This window comes from Pollachius pollachius (assembly GCF_949987615.1).
Source record: "Pollachius pollachius genome assembly, chromosome: 17".
In the NCBI taxonomy this organism is placed as follows: domain Eukaryota; kingdom Metazoa; phylum Chordata; class Actinopteri; order Gadiformes; family Gadidae; genus Pollachius; species Pollachius pollachius.
In genome coordinates, this window is record NC_136950.1 from 15971680 (window position 1) to 15990489 (window position 18810).

Below are 18810 nucleotides of genomic sequence, written 5' to 3' on the forward strand. Positions count from 1 at the left end.
ACTAGGGGTCTCTCAAACAAAACGGTAGTTTACAGCTGTAGATAATGTTATGTGGGGTAGGCCTAGTTTACAGATGTAGATAATGTTATTTGTCCAGTAGCCCAGTGCTGTTATCCATGGTTTAAACAATCATATGAAAAAAAACCTTATGAGCATGTTCAACGTCGTTGTACGTTTTTATCGTTCACATTATAGTGTCTCCACATTACCGGGGTTGCCTAGCAATCAACGTATGATTTATAAGTTACCAGAGACATGCTGGGCCTCAAGATTATGTTATTAAGCTCTAACATAATGGATGGAGGTTACGAAGCTGTTTGCGGATTCTATTCCAGCCTTGCTCTCACAGCCGGACGCTCAGCTGCCGGCCGTTTAGTAACTAGGAGTCATGTCCATTTTCATCACCCTATCGCTCAAGCGTTTAACTTCCCTTTTCTTTTTAGCGCTGCACTTGTTGACTGGTTGATTGCAGATCGTGTTGAGCACATCATTTACAGAAGTGAAATCGAGCAAATAAGTACTGAGTTGTCCTCAGTTGTTACAACACACATGAATGGCTCATGGGCATGGCTCCAGACTCTTTGTTGTGGGATTGTGTTACATTCAAGTCTTCATAATTCATCATAATAAATCTACCGTGTTGACAGGGTTAATCCACAAAGGATTTAATAATTTAATCTGCTGGTTTTGGTCGTGCCATTAAGACCATGGTCTTGGATGTATTTTGATATGGCATTTGTATTGGAGCTCAGCTTGGTGACCCATTCGCTCTATCATGGCGCCATCTATTGTTCAGTCTGAATACTGCGGCTCAGACTTTTTTCTTACCACTAATTTAAAATATAAAGGCATGGTGTGGCATAAATACAACTATTTAAATTCAGCTAAATAATATCTATACAGAAACGAAGACAATTTTTGACAATGTTTTATGCAATCCTAAATTATATATATATATATATACACACACTAATACTAATATATTAGTATATATGTAGCTGAAGTGCATTGTATTGACATCATTACTTAATCATTTCAATAGTGATTAACAGTTAATAGTGTGTTATGGAGCTGCACTTGTTTCATGTTATGCTCCTCATCCATGTTCATGCTCTAATGTTTACAGCCTCTATGTAAAAATCCATCAGTGATTTAACAAACACTAGCAATGCAATTGTACAGTCAATGGTACACTTTTATTGATAAGCACTTCAACGGAGGACTAGTTGATTTGAGATGGCATCACAGCTGAAGACCTCTATACATCATGAAGTTCACACGACCAAAGGAGACTAAACTGAATGTTTATCAGCACACATTTGGTCAGGAAATACGTGTCTGTTTGAATCGCTTTATGACCAAATGAATAAATATCCAAGCTATAATTACAGTATATCAAGGCTGCTAAATCTAGATGAACACATTGAAACAAGTTTTGATTTCATGAGGGATGAACTTCTGATAGCTTCGATAGTTTACACCTTAAGTCAATCAAGGCTGTGAGAACCAAACATTAAGCTGCACTTCAAAGTTAAACCGCAGATCCCCTCACTTACATTCCTCCCCGCCACACACTACCTCACATACATTACACTCTACACATACATTACCCCACACACACACACACACACACACACACTACCTCACATACATTACACTCTACACATACATTACCCCCCCACACACACACACACACACACTACCTCACATACATTACACTCTACACATACATTACCCCCCACACACACACACACACACTACCTCACATCCATTACTCTCCACACATACATTACAGTCCACATACATCACCCTCGACCCACATTACCTACCCCCCCCCCCACACACACACACACACACACATATTACCCCCCCCCACACACACACACACACACATTGCCCTCCACACACACACATTACCCTCCACACACACACATTAACCTCCACACACACACACATTACCCTCCACACACACATTAACCTCCACACACACACACATTACCCTCCACACACACATTAACCTCCACACACACACATTACCCTCCACACACACATTACCCTCCCATTGCCCCTGGTTATGAGCATGGTCTGAATAAGCGTTCCTTGGTTCTACTTGACCGAGACAGCAGCATCACGGTGGAGGCTGTCAGAGTGTGTTGGTCCTCATTCAGTCTGCTAGAATAGCATAGTTAAACAAAGAAATAAAGAATATTCAAACGGTGAATATTCATCTCCGGGCCTACGGCTTCACTTCAGGATTTGATTTGCTTCACGTCGAGGAGAAGCCTCATCAAAGCTCTGAGGAGCAGGGTTGGAGTGTGTGCCCCTTGGATCAGGTCATTCACTTCAACCTGTTTCAGGAGGCCAGCCGGTGGCTTCATTCAGAAAGGTTCATGATGATGGAGTCCTCTTAAGAGACTGAAGTGGTCTAAACATGGACTTCAGAAGAACACCACAACCATCCCCACACGAGATGGATGCTGCAGCGCAACTTCCGCTGATAGAGGTGAAAGTCAAGAATCTTGATCTGTGCTTCTTGCTTCAGGGTGCACAGACCTCAGGGTCCAGATGAAGGCGTGCCGCCGCCCCCCCGTCCCATGTGTCTCCATGAGCAGGGCGGCAACTGGGGGTCTTGGAGGCCCTAGGAGGTCCAGCGCCACCAGGCCACCTTCACGCGGTCCCAGACGGCGTCCAGCGAGTCGATGGCGGGGCGCACGTCCAGGTTGGAGAACTGGTAGGTCTCCTTGTTGATCTCGCCGTCGTAGTAGTCGATGACGTACCGCACCTCCCGCCCACAGCGGTCCACGATCCAGTCATGGCGGTCGAACGGGAGCTCGTACCTGGAGGGGGAGACGGGTTACTAGTAGACCGGTTACCAGTCAGCTGGTGGGAGGAGACGGGTTACCAGTCAGCTAGTGGGAGGAGACGGGTTACCAGTCAGCTAGTGGGAGGAGACGGGTTACCAGTCAGCTAGTGGGAGGAGACCAGTCAGCTAGTGGGAGGAGACCAGTCAGCTAATATAATAATAATATAATATTAAGTCACTTATTGTGATAATGTTAAGTCACTTAGTGGGATCATTTTGAGTCACTTAGTGGGATAAGGTTACCAGTGATAAATTAAATACTGACCCCATCCAGGATCGAATCCGCGCCCTTGGAGAATATTCTTTGGCTTTCCCGCCAAATCGTTTGAGGGAGGGGCCACAAGGGCATTCTCTGGAAGAGGAAGGGTGACACAGCATCATCAGTATCATCATCAGCCCTCCCTCTTAGGGGAGGAGCCACGGAGGAGAGATGGACTCACCCGGCGTGCAGCGCCTCCCACTTGAGGATCTCCTGCCAGGCCTGCTCGTTGTTCTCGTTGTGGATCTTGATGATGTTGCTCATGTCCTGAGGATCCAGGGACTCCTCGCGCCAGCGCCACCTACAGCAGGGGAGGACAGGAGAGGGAACGGTTCAGAGTCAACACAGAAACACTAAGGAGGATACTATTTATCAACAGAAAGATTTACTTTTCCTTCTGAGTGCAGCTGACGAGCAGCCTTATTGTTGGAATGGAGCCCTCTAGCTGAATAACATCCTTATTGTTGGAATGGAGCCCTGCAGCTGACGAACAGCCTTATTGTTGGAATGGAGCCCTCTACATGTAAGGTGATCCCGCAGTCTAATGTTCATGCTCCCTAGTCATGTGTTCTTTTTCACTCAAGGTGATATGGATCAACAGGTGAAGCAGGCGTTCCTTACCCTTTGCGCAGCATGGCGTTCCAGAACATCTGCTCTGAGGGGTACACCCACTTCTGGTCGCTGCCGTGTCGGGGGATGTTGGACTCCCTCCTGTTGAGCGGCAGCGGGAAGGGCTGGTCGGGGGCGGGGCTCTGGTTCGGAGGAGGCATCTGGAGGGAAAGGGCCCACATGAGACCTCACACCCCGTAGAGAACATGCTGGATCAGTTCTCACCAAGACCTCCCCCTTTACACTTCAGGGACCGGCCAAAGCAGATAGACCAGACAGCCTCATTACCAGGCTTGAACCGCCGCTAGCATCCGCAATTAGTGGTTTTTTTCATAAAAACAACTTGCAACCAGTAAGCGTGATGCGCTAGAGGGGAGAACCAGTTGACCACAGCGCCGCTCCCATCGTAGGCCTTCAGCAGACAGAGAAGACTGTGAATCTACTGCGGAGTTACAATGGATCCCAACTGGTGCCGCATAGGCCTCTTAGTGGGAATGTACTTTAGTAGCCACCAGTGTACAGCCTAGTAGAATTGAAATATGATTTGAAAGTCACTTCCTCTCTCCTGGAGGAACCAAGCCCCAACCACAGCGAGATATACCAGCATCCAATGCGGAAGTGACAAACATTGCAGTAGCACCGGGTGGCCACTACGAGGTGGTACCAAGAGGGAGCAATTCTTCGTTGACTCACATGTTAAACAGGCCGTTTTCACAGTCTTATTAAACCTATTTACAGCCTGGTCCAAAAAAAACATTCTAGTCAGTATGTTTAGTTCATATCTCCATGACAACACTGAGGGGGGTGATTTTTTTTTTAGGAGGCTAGTTTTTATTTTATTGGGAGGTTAAAATGTATGAATTAGGGGCGCGGCCTCTTGAGTGACAGCTAGCCGCTGACTCACTCTCTGTACGTCGCCTAGATGGGCGTATCTCCCACCCCCCATCAATGGGGGGCGGGAGATCAATGCCCTTTTTTGGTTAAAGGAAATGAGGCGGAGTCAAACTATGACGAGTCAAAGTAAGATGGCGACCCGCATAAACCAAGAGAATTGGATGCAGTTGGAATAACTGAGGTCTGCCCGGATGCTACATCCATTTTATATACTATCTATGGGAGGAACACAACATCCCTAGTGTCTCAGGTGTCAGGAGGACAGTACCATGTTCGTGGGGTCGATGTCGTTCTGTCCACCCGACGCTGCGGCCTTCATGGGGCACCCCACAAACTCATAGGCTCGGTCCTGGTGGGCCGGACCCGCAGGGGCCGCTGGAGCCTCAGGGGCCGGAGGAACGGCGCCACCTGGAGGTGGGTGGAGGTAAAACATGAGGGCTCTGTGTGGGCATGAGTAACACTTTCTGGAACACTCCTAAACAGTCCTAACTGCTGTTTTTTTTGCAGAAGGTAGAGCACAGGGTAACTGGCCTGACTTCATCTGAACATGGAACCCCACCTGTTACCTCCAGCTGGTCAGAGATTTTCCCAGCGAGGGGACAGCTGGGGGGGGGGGCAGACCCCATGGTCCGGGAGCACTTACACAGGCTCACTTCATCCCAGTGAAGACCTCTATAAATGGCAACAACCTGGATGAAGTTTCCTACAGGAAGGGCTTTTCACACCTTTTTTTTGTACCAGATTATTTATAACATTATAATAATCTGTATTACCCAGCCATCCTCTCTTTGAAGGAACCAGTATGGGCTTTGTTCAGTACTACAGCTTGGTTAGAGGCTGTAATGCAAGGGGAGAAGCTCCACTCGTCAGAAGGTCCTAACGCTTGTCCCTTTATAGATCAAGGACCTCCCGTCTATGTTATTGGTTGCGGTGCTGAAGGAAACATCTGTGGCCACGCCCACAGGACGCTCAGCGGGGAGGGAGGGGGGGGAGAAGCAGTTGAGCTTGTGGATTGGCTGTTGCAGACCAAATGATGGGAGGGAGACGGGTGGTATGACTTGGTAAGGAGCCCATAGGCTACAGTGACGTATGGAGGCCTATTGCACAACGGCTTTTACAGCCAACAGAGTTTACAGGCAATAACAATGCTTCTTTAGGCTGTGTGGTTTTGATGAGCGTAGCTTCTCCTGGTACTTACCAGCAGTGCTTTGGTGCATGGGGCACCCTGGAGGGGGCGCAGCTGAGGAGGGGAGAGACAAGGCCACTCTGATTAACCACTGAATAGTTCAACCACATTCAACACTGATCCATATCAATTCAACCACATGAATTTATTTATTTTGCTTGAAACGTGAAGACTAATAAATGGTCATCGATTATTTATCAATTATCAGAAATCATCAATCAATAGACTTGAGATCAACTCTTCAATGTCTCCATCTCCCTCCATCCCAGTCCTCCTGATCACACCCCACCTGTCTCACCTTTAGGGGCGGGGTCTTCCCGATGCATGGGACAGCCCTGGGGGGGCGTGGCCACCTCGGCCTCTGCCCAGACGGTTGGGATGCCCATTGCGGACCCTGTGACTCCCATCGTTCTCCAAGTCTGAGGCAGCAGGCGACAACATGCTATTAGTGTGGTAACAAAATGTAAAAGACAGTTCCCCTCAGCTTCCATCCTGCCCCATGTGACCCCTCAGCCTCCCTCCTGCTGCCCCATGTGACCCCTTAGCCTCCATCTTGCCCCCATCCTGCCCAATGCGACCCCTTAGCCTTCATCCTGCCCTCTTAGCCCCCATCCTGCTGCCCCATGTGACCCCTGGCTCCTCCTCACGGCCCACGACCTTTCACTGGTTAACTAGTAACTAATGTTAGTTGACAAGTGACTAGTTATCGTTAACCCCAGGTTTAGTAACCAACTAGTTCACTAGTAAGGACGTAACGTTACATCCTCTGGTCGTCCAAGGTAACTCCGGGTTTAGTAACTCACTAGTTCACTAACGTCACGTTACGTCATCAGGTCGTCCAAGGTAACTCCAGGTTTAGTAACTCACTAGTTCACTAACGTTACGTTACGTCATCAGGTCGTCCAAGGTAACTCCGGGTTTAGTAAATTACTAGTACTACTTCACTAACGTTACATAATGTTAGGTCGTCTAAGGTAACTCCAGGTTTAGTAACTCACTAGTTCACTAACGTTACGTTACGTCATCAGGTCGTCCAAGGTAACTCCGGGTTTAGTAAATTACTAGTACTACTTCACTAACGTTACATAATCTTAGGTCGTCCAAGGTAACTCCAGGTTTAGTAACTCCCTAGTACTAGTTCACTAACGTTACGTTACATCATCAGGTCGTCCTATAGCTGCAGGTTTATTCACTTATTATCTGTTTCCCGCCGTTGCCCAGACCTCGTGGACCCAACACAAAGACAACATGTTAAGATGTTAACATGTGGCCAGGTAAGAAGCTCAAACGGAGCGGTAGGAGACGTTCACCAACCTGTCAGTTCGGCGTCTCAGAGTTTCTCTCCCAATGTCATCACACGACCATGGCTATTACCCAGAGTATCTAGCGCGGTCACGGCTAAGCGGGCTGAGTTCCAATTGGTCCACTTGTAGCCTATAAAGGGTTCACTAGCGAATAGGGAACAAGGAAACCAAAGGGAGAATAATGGAACGCACCCATGTGATATCTTCTTTTTATTAAATAAAAGCTTAGGCACAAAACGGAAAGAACATCACTGCCACCTACTGGGTGGGAGAAGTTTATATAAATATATATATTATATATATACTCGTACCGCACAGCAGATGGCGGTGATGTACTTGCCGTTGTTTATATATTATTTTCTCTATCCATTCTATCCATCTGTCTGTCGGTATGTCTGTCTGTATATCTGTCTGCCTGTCATATATTAGTAAAATAGAGCTGCGATGGGTTTCAGATTACTGAAGGTATTGGATGGCATGTAACATTATATGTATGGATTGGGAATTGGCTTCAAGGAAACAATTGAAAGGAGTGGGTAGCAGAATAGGTAGGTGAATCTATGAATGAGTGATGTGGATGTTAGAGGATAGAGGATGTTATGTTCTTTTAAGCAGGGGCCAGATGGGCCAGGTGATTAAGGGAGGTGGCCGGCCCTACAAATGTATTTTGGATGATGAAAAAATTAAGTAGATTGGATTGGTATGTACCGGCCCAGACTATGTTAGCGTATATGAGATATGGATAGATTAAACTGTAATAAAGTTTTAAGAGGCAAGCCTGATGAACCCAGGCCCCAATCTCTTGCAGAATACCAAGTGACCTTCAGTTTTATCGTTCACTGAGTGGAGGGGATTTTCCAGGACCATTTTTCATCTACTAGGATGCAAGAAATCTAGTGGATTGGAACAGAAAGATGTTGTTCTCACTAGACAGATTCATTATAAACAGGTTAATGTTGTATATGCATGTTTGTTTTCAATACATTGCAGCATTTAACTTAAAGACGTTTATAGCTTCCTCATCATGGCGGTGTTCAGGTTATTTCGTTTAGTACAAGGAGCACCATCATGTAGCCATGACTACCCTGTGGGTGGTGTACCTTCTTCTGGAAGGTCTGGCTCTGGGTCTGCCGCCCCGTTCTGAGTCACATTGGGTGAGGATTTCAGTTCGCAGTAATATGTACAACCACCAGTTGCCGCCGTTTCAATTCCATTCAAAAAGCATTATGGCACACTATTGTTGTGAACAGTATTACCAATGCATTATTTATCTTTATTTTTTTTACCTGATGGAAGTATGTTTTCTTTCCCTGCGAGAGTTTTGTGCTTTCTTAATGCATGATAATTTAAAAGCATATAAAAAAAAATGATCTATATAATTTCTTTATTTTTTTCAATACATTGGTAGTCAAGGCGGGACCCTATTGTTGTTAAGTTGGTGCTGGGGTGGTGGGGTTGGTGCTTAACCATACAGTGCTGGGGCAAACACTGATTGAGGCCTTCTGGCGCATTCAAACGGCTGGAGTATGAGCTCTGCTGTGGGTGAGCTACAAGTGCAAAGAGCCTTGGAGCTGGAGTGTAACCCCAGAGACATGGAGGCAAAGGGTTGTTCCAGTCGATTTAATAAATAAAACCGAAAAACAGACAGGATGTACAAGTCGTTGAAAAGCCACTTTCCAATTAGTGTTATATCTCTGCATGCACCACAACGTGATCAAGGCACATCCATGTGCTGTTCTGCACAGTGTTTGGTTTAGTTTAGTTTAGTTTAGTTTAGTTTATTAGGATCCCTATTAGCCATTACACCAGGCAACAGCTACTCTTCCTGGAGTCCACATTTAACAAGAAAAACAAAAAACAAAAGAAAAAAACAAAAACAATGTACAATTATGAAATCATAGAGAGGGAAAAGACAGACATCATACATAGGTAAAATTGTGAAGCAGCAAGTATGATGTTTCATCGCACCACTCCAATAACACAACATAATCTGAACACAATCACATATATTGACAAGTCTAAATAAACTATTGCAGATTATTAAATTGTATTTTGAGCTGTTTTTTAAAGTGTATTCTACCCTTAATTTATATGATTGTGTGAGGTAAAGAGTTCCATATTCCATATACAGTGTGAGAATGTTCTCCCCGTGTCCATCCTGAAGGACATTAGAGATGTGTTGGAATCTGAAATTTGTACGTTATTCGTTTTGCATACGAATGAGGAAGGGGCACGGGTCTTTGAAAGGGGCTTCAACCTGTTCAGCCTGCGGCCTCCGCACTCGGTACAGCTTTATGAAGGACCGAGAAACCTACTAACATTGGAGATCAGAGCTTAACATAGGTCTCAGATGGAAGCTGGAACTCTCCTTTCTGGATATATAAATCTTTCCTGTGGAGGTCGCTAAACCTGTGGTTCCAACGACGTTTGGTGGGCCCTGATGCGGTGACAGCCTGTTTATGGAGACGTTTGGTTGCCGTGATGCTGTGATGCCTCCCGACGATCCGACCTCCGTCTCGCGCTGAGAGGGTCCCTGTGGTTCACCTGAAGCAGCTGAGTTAACTGACACATGTAATAACTAAGGGTGGGTCAGTTTGCTTTAATAACTGACCAGTGTAATAACTATGGATGGTTCAGTTTGCTTTAATAACTGATCAGTGTAATAACTAAGGGTGGGTCAGTTTACTTTAATAACTGACCACTAGTGTAATAACTATGGATGGGTCAGTTTGCTTTAATAACGGACCAGTGTAATAACTACGGATCGGTCAGTTTGCATTAATAACTGACCAGTGTAATAACTACGGATGGGTCAGTTTGCTCTGACCTTCGCTACAGTGTTGGTTCTGATCAGATTCCCTGTGGCTTTTTTCAAAAGAACATTTCCATCCTCATTGGTTTCTTCAGTTTACCCGAGCAGCCCTATTGGATGGATAATGTTGTAGCAAAGCCAATCACCACGCCCCACCTAGGTGGCTTTTACAGGTTCACCTGGAGCAGCTGTGGCGCCGGTCAGATCACGCGCTTTTTAAGCGATGGAGGCTCCATCAGGACCATGGTTCATCCCTTTCTGCTGACACAGTCTCTGCTCTCTGCCAAGGCTGGCATCTCACCAGCAGATAAGCCGTGGTGAAATGAGTCGTCACACGGCCCCTGGCTGCCCTTAATCAGCTGGACAACCGACGGTCAATTTCACAAATTAGGCATTTTTGTAGTTGGAGCTTTGATATTAACAGGGACTGGAGATTAAACTCGTCAGGCGACTGCAGTTGAAACGAGTCAGACTTTTTTAATTTTGAAGTGGACTTTAAGTCCATTATGTGGAAAACAGCGTGACTGATATTCAGCGCTGATAATCAGCCCACCTTAAAACGAGTATTAAGGAGCTCTTTCCACATGTGCGACCGTAATGTGGAGAGACGCCTGCGATTCACATGTTAATGAAGTATTAGTGTAGTAGTTGACCAAGCAATCCTTATGGCACACTTCATGGCAATTTCACTTCCATAAGCCAGTGCTGTGATACATCACCAGTATTATTTCTCCTTCACTTCACACAGTGTCTAACGTTCTGACTATGATATATGGCTAAGAGATGCCTGACATTGGTTTGAGCCTCATTATAGCTGTTTGAGGACTCAGAGTGTAGAACCATACCACTTGCATCGGGTAGTTATACCTCATATATATATATATATATATATATATATAGAATGGTTTTCCCTAGGGTTTTTCCAGAATCCAAATCTGCATATTCTTTTGCAGTTCTTGCAGGAGTTGTAAAGGTTCACGCAGTGCATTTGAACTGTAAGAATAATTGATGCACAGAGCAGGCTCTGTGTTGGAGTCCAGCAGCTGGCACTTTAGGTTTTCATCAATCAAAGGACACTCTTTCTTATCAAAGTCCACCCCAAATAATGGTGCATGCTTTATTCATGCCAGTTAATGCATATCAGTCCCCTCCCTTTGACTGGTATGCCACTCTGTAAAGCATTGGATGACACCCCCCCCCCCCCCCCCCGGCCTAAAGGACCATCTCCCATTAATGCATCAACAGCTTTTTCAAACCTCCTCATGGCCACGACTGGATGCTGGTTAGTATGCAACATGTCTCTTTCTGGGACTGAGAGATTCCCCTGCTCACCTGGGTGGGCTTTTATTGCCGTTATCACCTCTGGCCATCGCAGCTGGGCGGCTGAGGAGCTAAGGAAGGAGAGAGGGGCGGCCCGCCTGTCTCATTAGACAAAGATCCCTAAGTGTTTTCACCCAGCAGACTCTCACCCTCTCAGGAGAATCCCGTTGCATCTTTGTTCCGTACGTCTGTCAACCTTTCGTTTGTCTGGGTGTTCTATCTGGTGTCTGGCCTTGGACCCGGATTAACATGCTGTTGGGGGCCAGTGTGTTTCTATGTTCATTTGTGCAGAAGAACTAGATGTGCACGCTAAATGGAAATCCACAGAGAACCACCTTGCATTGAAAGACCTTTGAAATATATATATTTTTCTCTCACCCACATTTGCATCTGCTGGTGGTAAGTTGGATTGATACTGGTTTGATTAGCTCTGATTTGACAAACCATCCCCTTGCGTAAAGGCCAACACACTATAATCAGATGTGTCATGTGCTGAACCATTAATGGATCAATCATGAAAATAGGCCTCAGCTCCTCTTGAGCCCATGCAGTGTTTTCTTTGCTTCGGGAGACAGATTTTGTAGAGGTTCCCTGTGGTGTCTTCAATAACTAAGGATGTGTCGGTTTGCTTTAATAACTGACATATATAATAACTAAAGATGGGTCAGTTTTCTTTAATAACTTACCCATGCAATAACTAAGGATGGGTCGGTTTGCTTTAATAACTGACATATATAATAACTAAAGATGGGTCAGTTTGCTTTAATAACTGACCCATGCAATAACTAAGGATGGGTCGGTTTGCTTTAATAACTGACATATATAATAACTAAAGATGGGTCAGTTTGCTTTAATAACTGACCCATGCAATAACTAAGGATGGGTCAGTTTGCTTTAATAACTGAGCTATGTAATAACTAAGGATGGGTCAGTTTGCTTTAATAACTGACACATGGAATAACTAAGGATGGGTCAGTTTGCTTTAATAACTGACACATGGAATAACTAAGGATGGGTCAGTTTGCTTTAATAACTGTCACATGGAATAACTAAGGATGGGTCAGTTTGCTTTGACCTTTACTACAGTGTGTGTTCTGATCGTCTCCAGCTTCCATGTGGCTTCTGAATCTGAAGCAAGATTTTCTTTTCCAAAGAACATTTCCATCCTCATTGGTCCTTCAGTTTACCCAAGCAGCCCCATCGGATCGATAATGTTGCAGCAAAGCCGATCGCCCCGCTCCACCTAGGAGCCTTTCACAGTGCTCCTCCAGACGAGGTCTCAGGGTGCCGAGGTTACAAGCCGGTTTGCTCTAGAAGTATGTAGTTAACAATACATGACCTTGTGCTCCATGTTCCATGCTGGAGATTTTTTTGTGTGGTGATGGCTGGTTTAACTTCTGCACACTGATTACTCAATGTGCAACAGGTATGCAGCCTCACCAGCCCCAGAGTCCAATCAGACTCAGCCAGGTGAGGCCGCTTACAGCAGCGATCATCCACACCTCATTCAGCCATGAGGTCACACGCTCAAACAACTCAACTTTATGGTATGACAACAGGCAGCCACACTTGTTTCCTAGTCTGTTGGAGCAGAGCCTGTGCAGAACATTCAATTCTCGGACAAAACCTCAGAAATATACATCTATTGGGAAAAATAAAAGATGACTCAACATAAGTAAAGAATAAATAAATATGCGCAAATTAGGGATCCAAATCAGGCTCTAGATGCAGGTTTATTTCACAAGTTCAAGTAATTTGAATTTGATCATTTCAATGCCCTTTGCTTAAGGGTCTGACCGCGTTTGTAAGTTCTGCTTTATTCTAACCTGTTAAACGGAAGGATAAACACTGCTTAATGTTAATATTGTTTATGATACGGAGGTTGACTGGTTCTAACATCGCACCCCCTCCCCCCCCCCCAGTCCAGTGCCTGGGAAACATCTCCAGGTTTACTGCTGGTGGGCAACAGGAGTATCAACCTAGCATGAAGGTCCCTCTGTGACGGAGGAACTTTGGAGAAACCCCACGGGGAGCGGTGAGAACAAGCCAGCTCCACACTGGAGCTCGGCTGGAGCCCAGGATCTTCACCTGGGAGGCAGCAGAGCGCCACGTTGCCTCGAGGTGTGTTGTATGTGAGGCTGAGGCTAATGGCCTCGGTCAGGTCAGTACCGAATACCACCACAGGGTGGCGATGTTGTAAATTAGTATGGAATTCACAAAATACTTGGCCAACCTCTTATTTATTATTTATAACTTTGCAAAAAATAAGAGTATATCTGCAGATGACGTAGTGTCTGGGCATACATTATCAGAATAAAAAAAGACTATGATTACTCCCAGACATTTAGAAACCTAATAACCAGATTGATAGCGATAATGTTAGCATGCCTATTAAAGCTGATTGAGATTGAATGCTTATCTAACAACAAAAAGGCGGTCAAGATATATATATTTATTCATGGTAAGAACCCACTCAAGGTTAGCTATTGCAAATCTATTTCTGTATTTATTACTTGTTTATTTTATATTTAAACAGGCCTGATCCATCACTCACCTCAGAATAGATCTATCACTAAAAACTGTAGATAATGTTAATACTGATAATAAACTAGTAATATTTTAAATAATAAGTGTGTATTACAGAAGCAAACGCCAGATCATCAAAATTACTTCTTGAGTAAGAGTATGAAAGTTTGAAAGAAAGCAGAGAGGTTTTTCCAGTCTTTTTCTTTTTTAACCAAATGTGAGGAAAGTTAAATATCGCTCACATGTAACATAATTTTAAACTTAAACTTTAATTTTAAACCATGCTTCAACCAATCATTACATTCTCGAATGCCCATGCTAATTGTTCACTAAAAAGGCCATGCTCTTTTCTATTTTTTGGTAATTTATTAGGAAAGTCTCTCTTGCAAGAGAGACCTGAAACAATGAAATATATATAAAATATCATAAATTAAAGGAAATTATAGAGATAAGATCAATCCAAACATTGACTAATAATAATTAGGTTAATGGTCACATTTAACAGTCCCTCAAGGGATGAGTCGTTTAAGTTTCGGATTTCACAACCCTCCAAGTTCTACTTTGAGGAACATTTAGAGCCATCTAATCATGTGATCTAGTGTTTATTATTTTTATTGGCTGAAGGCTGTTATACATTTTGGCAATTGTAATATATTAACTTTGTTTTCACTCAACTGAACGTTCAGTTCAAACAGTCTTTTTATTTTTTGAATAAAAATCCAGTTAAAATCCAGCATTGCCTGACGTTTGTAGTCTAATCGACTGGCTGTGTGGAGCCTGATCATTTTGAAATGGGACTGGTTATTTCTTAAGTTGCTAATGATATCAGCTCTAGAGAACTTGGTTCTGATTAGCATACAACGGCTAAAAGGCGGTAGGTTAAAGGGCTCACAGTGAAGACTAATCTCGACTGCTCCTCCGGCCTCACCCTCTCTCAAAGGGCTTCAATGTACTAGGAATGGAGTTAACCACTCAAGAAACATCATCTCAGTTGAGAGAAGACAAGCAGAAGCTGCTACTCGCTAAATGAGAGATTGGGCTAAAAGGCCGAAGGCCTTAAGGGTGTGCCAGTGTGGGGCCCATCAGCGTATCATACCGGTCCACCGGACCCCGTGGCGTGACGGCCTCGCACTCAGCCTTATCGGGTCGTCACACGTGAAGCTCAGGGTGCAAGTCGGTAAGAGGTCCTTCAACCACTTTCAAATGGAGAGGAAGCCACCCCTGGGTCCATGGTCCACATCGGGACCACGTGGTCTACACCAGGACCACACGGTCCACATCAGGACCATATGGTCCACTCCCCCAGGAGGGGCTCTGGGCCTGCTGTGGAACCCGTTGCCTCCAAGGCTACAGACCCGGTAGCCTTGGTGACTTCAAGGAAACTCATCATCCAGATCCCTCATGCAGGAGTACGATGTGTATTTAGCGTCTGAATGAATACCTGATATGTTAGTGTCTCAGTATTTTGAGCGTAACGGCTAACCCTGGGAGACCTCCTGATATCCGGCTGGCCCTGGCTGGGCACTGATTGGCTTCAGACTTGCGTTGTTCCAAAACTCCATGGGGCACTCCATTGCCAATCAGAGTGACGCTCGTGAACTTGCTGAATCTGGTTGGGAGTAAAGCAAAAGCATATTGCTATCTGAGTTAAGCCTTCCGGCCAGTTTGTAACATTTATATTCAGTCTAGGATCAAAACAGTTTTGATTGCTTCCCTCTCCTTGGGCGCTGCCATTGTTTTTTTAATTTGCAGACTGCGGCATTCCGTCCTCAGCCTGCTGATTGGTTCTGGGGTTTTGGCATTTTGAAAAAGTTTTTTTTTTTAAAAAGAATGAGGCCCGACTGACTTCCAGAGATAAACAGAATGTGCGATAGGGGATTGTCTCGGGGGTGAAGCCACAAAGCAGGTGACCACCTGCCCTCCCCAGTGAGGTTCAACGTCAGCAGAAGACCACTCGACCGCCTGCTCTCCCCCGGGTTCCAAAGCAGACGCTTTGGGTTCAGATGTTGTGGTGGTGGGCTCCCAAACCCCCAACCCCCGAGGTGGAAGGTGAATCCCGAGCACTGAGGCGGATGTTCATCCAGGGGAGCGAGCTTTAGACCTCTCCCCCCCCTCCCAGGGGGCCGAGGGCCACGTCGTGGGGGGCTGAGGACTACGTCCTGGGGGGCTGAGGGCCATGTCCCAGGGGGGCTGAGGGCCACGTCCCAGGGGAGCTGAGGGACGCTTCCCAAGGGGCTTAGGACCCCGTCCCAGGGGGCTGAGGGCCCTGTCCCCGCCCACTAGCTTCTCCCCTTCCAAGGTGTCTCCGCCCACACGGCGTATCTCTGTGCACTAAGGGGAACACCGCGGCGCTGGCAGAGCTTCAGAAGCTCCAGCACAATACCGACTCGTACACAATGGCCTTGTTCTCCTGCCAGGTCCCTCACAGCGGAACACTTGGTCTTCAAGGTCCTCTTCATCCTCCTCAGAAGATGAAGAGGACCTGTGGGAGTGATGGGACTCTCTTTGGCTCTGCAGTCCTCAGAGTGACACAATGATGCTCAGTGTTATTAGGTATTAGGGTTATAGAGGTTTAGAGGAGAGGAGGCCAGGTGGTTTATAGGAGGTCTGGAGGTTTAGGGGAGAGGTCTGGAGGTTTAGAGGAGGCCAGGAGGTCTAGAGGAGGTCTAGAGGAGAGGAGGCCAGTAGGTCTAGAGGAGAGGAGGCCAGTAGGTCTAGAGGAGAGGAGGCCAGTAGGTCTAGAGGAGAGGAGGCCAGTAGGTCTAGAGGAGGTCTAGAGGAGGTTTAGAGGAGAGGAGGCCAGTAGGTCTAGAGGAGAGGAGGCCAGTAGGTCTAGAGGAGAGGAGGCCAGTAGGTCTAGAGGAGAGGAGGCCAGTAGGTCTAGAGGAGAGGAGGTCTGGAGGTTTAGAGGAGAGGAGGTCTGGAGGTTTAGAGGAGGCCAGGAGGTCTGGAGGTCTAGAGGAGGTCTGGAGGTCTAGAGGAGGTCTGGAGGTTTAGAGGAGAGAAGGCCAGGAGATCTAGGGGAGGTCTTGAGAGAGGAAGAGGTTTAGAGGAGGTCTGGAGGTCTAAAGGAGGCCAGGAGGAGGTTAGGACGGTGTCCAGGGGCACCTCCAAGGTGGACCAGGGTTGCCAGGGCAACCACCATAGATTGACAGTCCAATGGCCCCCCTCCCCTGTCGGACTCCTCCTTATGCTTCTCATGAATAACACTGCTATCGTAAAGTATATAGGCGGAGAGGGGGTTATTCTTTATTGTATTATGCTGTAAACTATGAAATGTTTCTGTACTATTGAATGTCCAATAAACATGTATATTCAAAATAACTAAATTGAATAAAATGCAAAGCAGTTGGACTTCTCCCTGCTGTTCTCACAGGGATGTTTTAATCCGATATCCACACGGGAACCGCAGAGGATTTAAACGTATTCCAAACGTAATCTGCAGGGACTCCACTTCAGTGCAAATGCGAGTTAGCCAAGAGGGTAACATCGGTAGTCCTGGCCACTTCAAAACAGAACTATTACATTACTCACATTACACATTAACACATCACTCAATTATTGTTGCATGACATTAAGAAAAATATAAACGATACAGCAGCATGCCAAATAATCAGTGAACAGTGTTCACCCTGGAACAGAGGAGGAAATGTATTCTGTGATATGCTTTCTTTCCAAAGTGAAGTGAGTGATTTCGCCAAATGCCCTAATGAACTAACACGTGTTTCTCTGTCTGGACACCGTTCGGCAGCCCTAGTGGCTTCCACGGCGCAACATATTGTACTTTTCCTCTTCCTCCATCACTCTTCCCACTGTGTGTGGTATCAATCTCAAAATGTCCCTCACATTCTTCCTGGCCCCCCTGTGGCCCCCCCCCCCCATGAGAGAGTCCTGGAGGGGCTGCTAAGGCGCCCTGCTGGGCGGGGGGCCAGCAGCACCGCGGACAGGCGATCCGTCACCAGACCCTGCTACCCCATCTGTTACAGGGGCAGATCCCAGCCGACTGACATCACCCTGACTATGGTTAGAAGAGGCTGCAGCTTGCCCAGTAGGATATTCCTGCTAGTATTGTTCAGAGTCTGATGCGTCAGTATCCGGGCGTCTAACACTGACCTGTTTGCGGAAAGGCCTGTTTATTTAATTGTATTTAACTTTTATTTAACTAGGTAAACTTCTCATTGAGATTAAAATCTCTTTTTCAAGAAAGACCTGGCCAAGAGGGCAGCATAGAACAGACAATACATATATGAAAGGCCTGTTAACAGATAACGGCTCACAGCATGCAATTAGTGAGGTGGACAGGAATTCATCGTAAAACTAATCAAAATATTATAAAATCATGTCAAAAAATCATATCAAAATGTTCTATCCTAATGTCTCCCTACAAAAGTTTCAGGCATTGATTGACAGGTGGTAACTGTATTGTTCAAAGAGGGTGTTTGTGATTTGTCAGTTTCTAAAGATGTTTTTTCTAAAGGGCATTGCCCTGAGATCAATGGACATAGTTTTATCTCGGCCTGGGTCCTTATGGGTAATTAAATACATACTGTATTTTCAAGTCCATGCATTCATTAGTGAATGTAGTTGGTGCGGTCGGTTGGCAGCGATGTATCCCAATTCAGTACAGGTTCTTAATGTATTGATCAATTGATCAGCTTTTTGATAAATAGATCAATCCAGATCCAATCTGCTCATCAACTGCCCGCCCCCCCCCCCCCCCCCCCCATCTGGAGCCAGGGGTCCTTCTCGTCCGGAGCCAGGGGCCCCCTCCCATCCGGAGCCAGGGGCCCCCTCCCGTCCGGTCACCACTGGGCCCTGCACCACAGGGGGCGAGTACCCTGACGTCTCCTCAGAGCACCACCCTCACAGCACCACCCTCACAGCAGCACCAGGGGTCGAGTACCCTGACGTCATCTCAGAGCACCACCCACACAGCACCATCCTAACAGCACCACCCTAACACCACCACAGGGGGCGAGTACCCTGACGTCTCCCTAGCACCACCCTTACAGCACCACAGGGGGCGAGTACCCTGAC

At 46.1% G+C, this 18810-nt stretch overlaps 1 protein-coding gene across 1 annotated transcript; it reads right to left on the reverse strand.

Moving 5' to 3' along the window:
* Positions 1-1951: 1951 nt before the first annotated feature.
* Positions 1952-7188, reverse strand: hccsb (holocytochrome c synthase b). The gene is made up of 8 exons (XM_079755092.1): positions 7126-7188; positions 6110-6230; positions 5824-5865; positions 4894-5033; positions 3744-3892; positions 3304-3423; positions 3129-3215; positions 1952-2837 (listed from the first exon to the last, which is right to left on the reverse strand). The coding sequence occupies exons 2-8, from the start codon at positions 6216-6218 to the stop codon at positions 2639-2641; spliced, it is 846 nt and encodes a 281-aa protein (XP_079611218.1). The 5' UTR covers positions 6219-6230; positions 7126-7188; the 3' UTR covers positions 1952-2638.
* Between the last annotated feature and the right edge of the window lie 11622 nt (positions 7189-18810).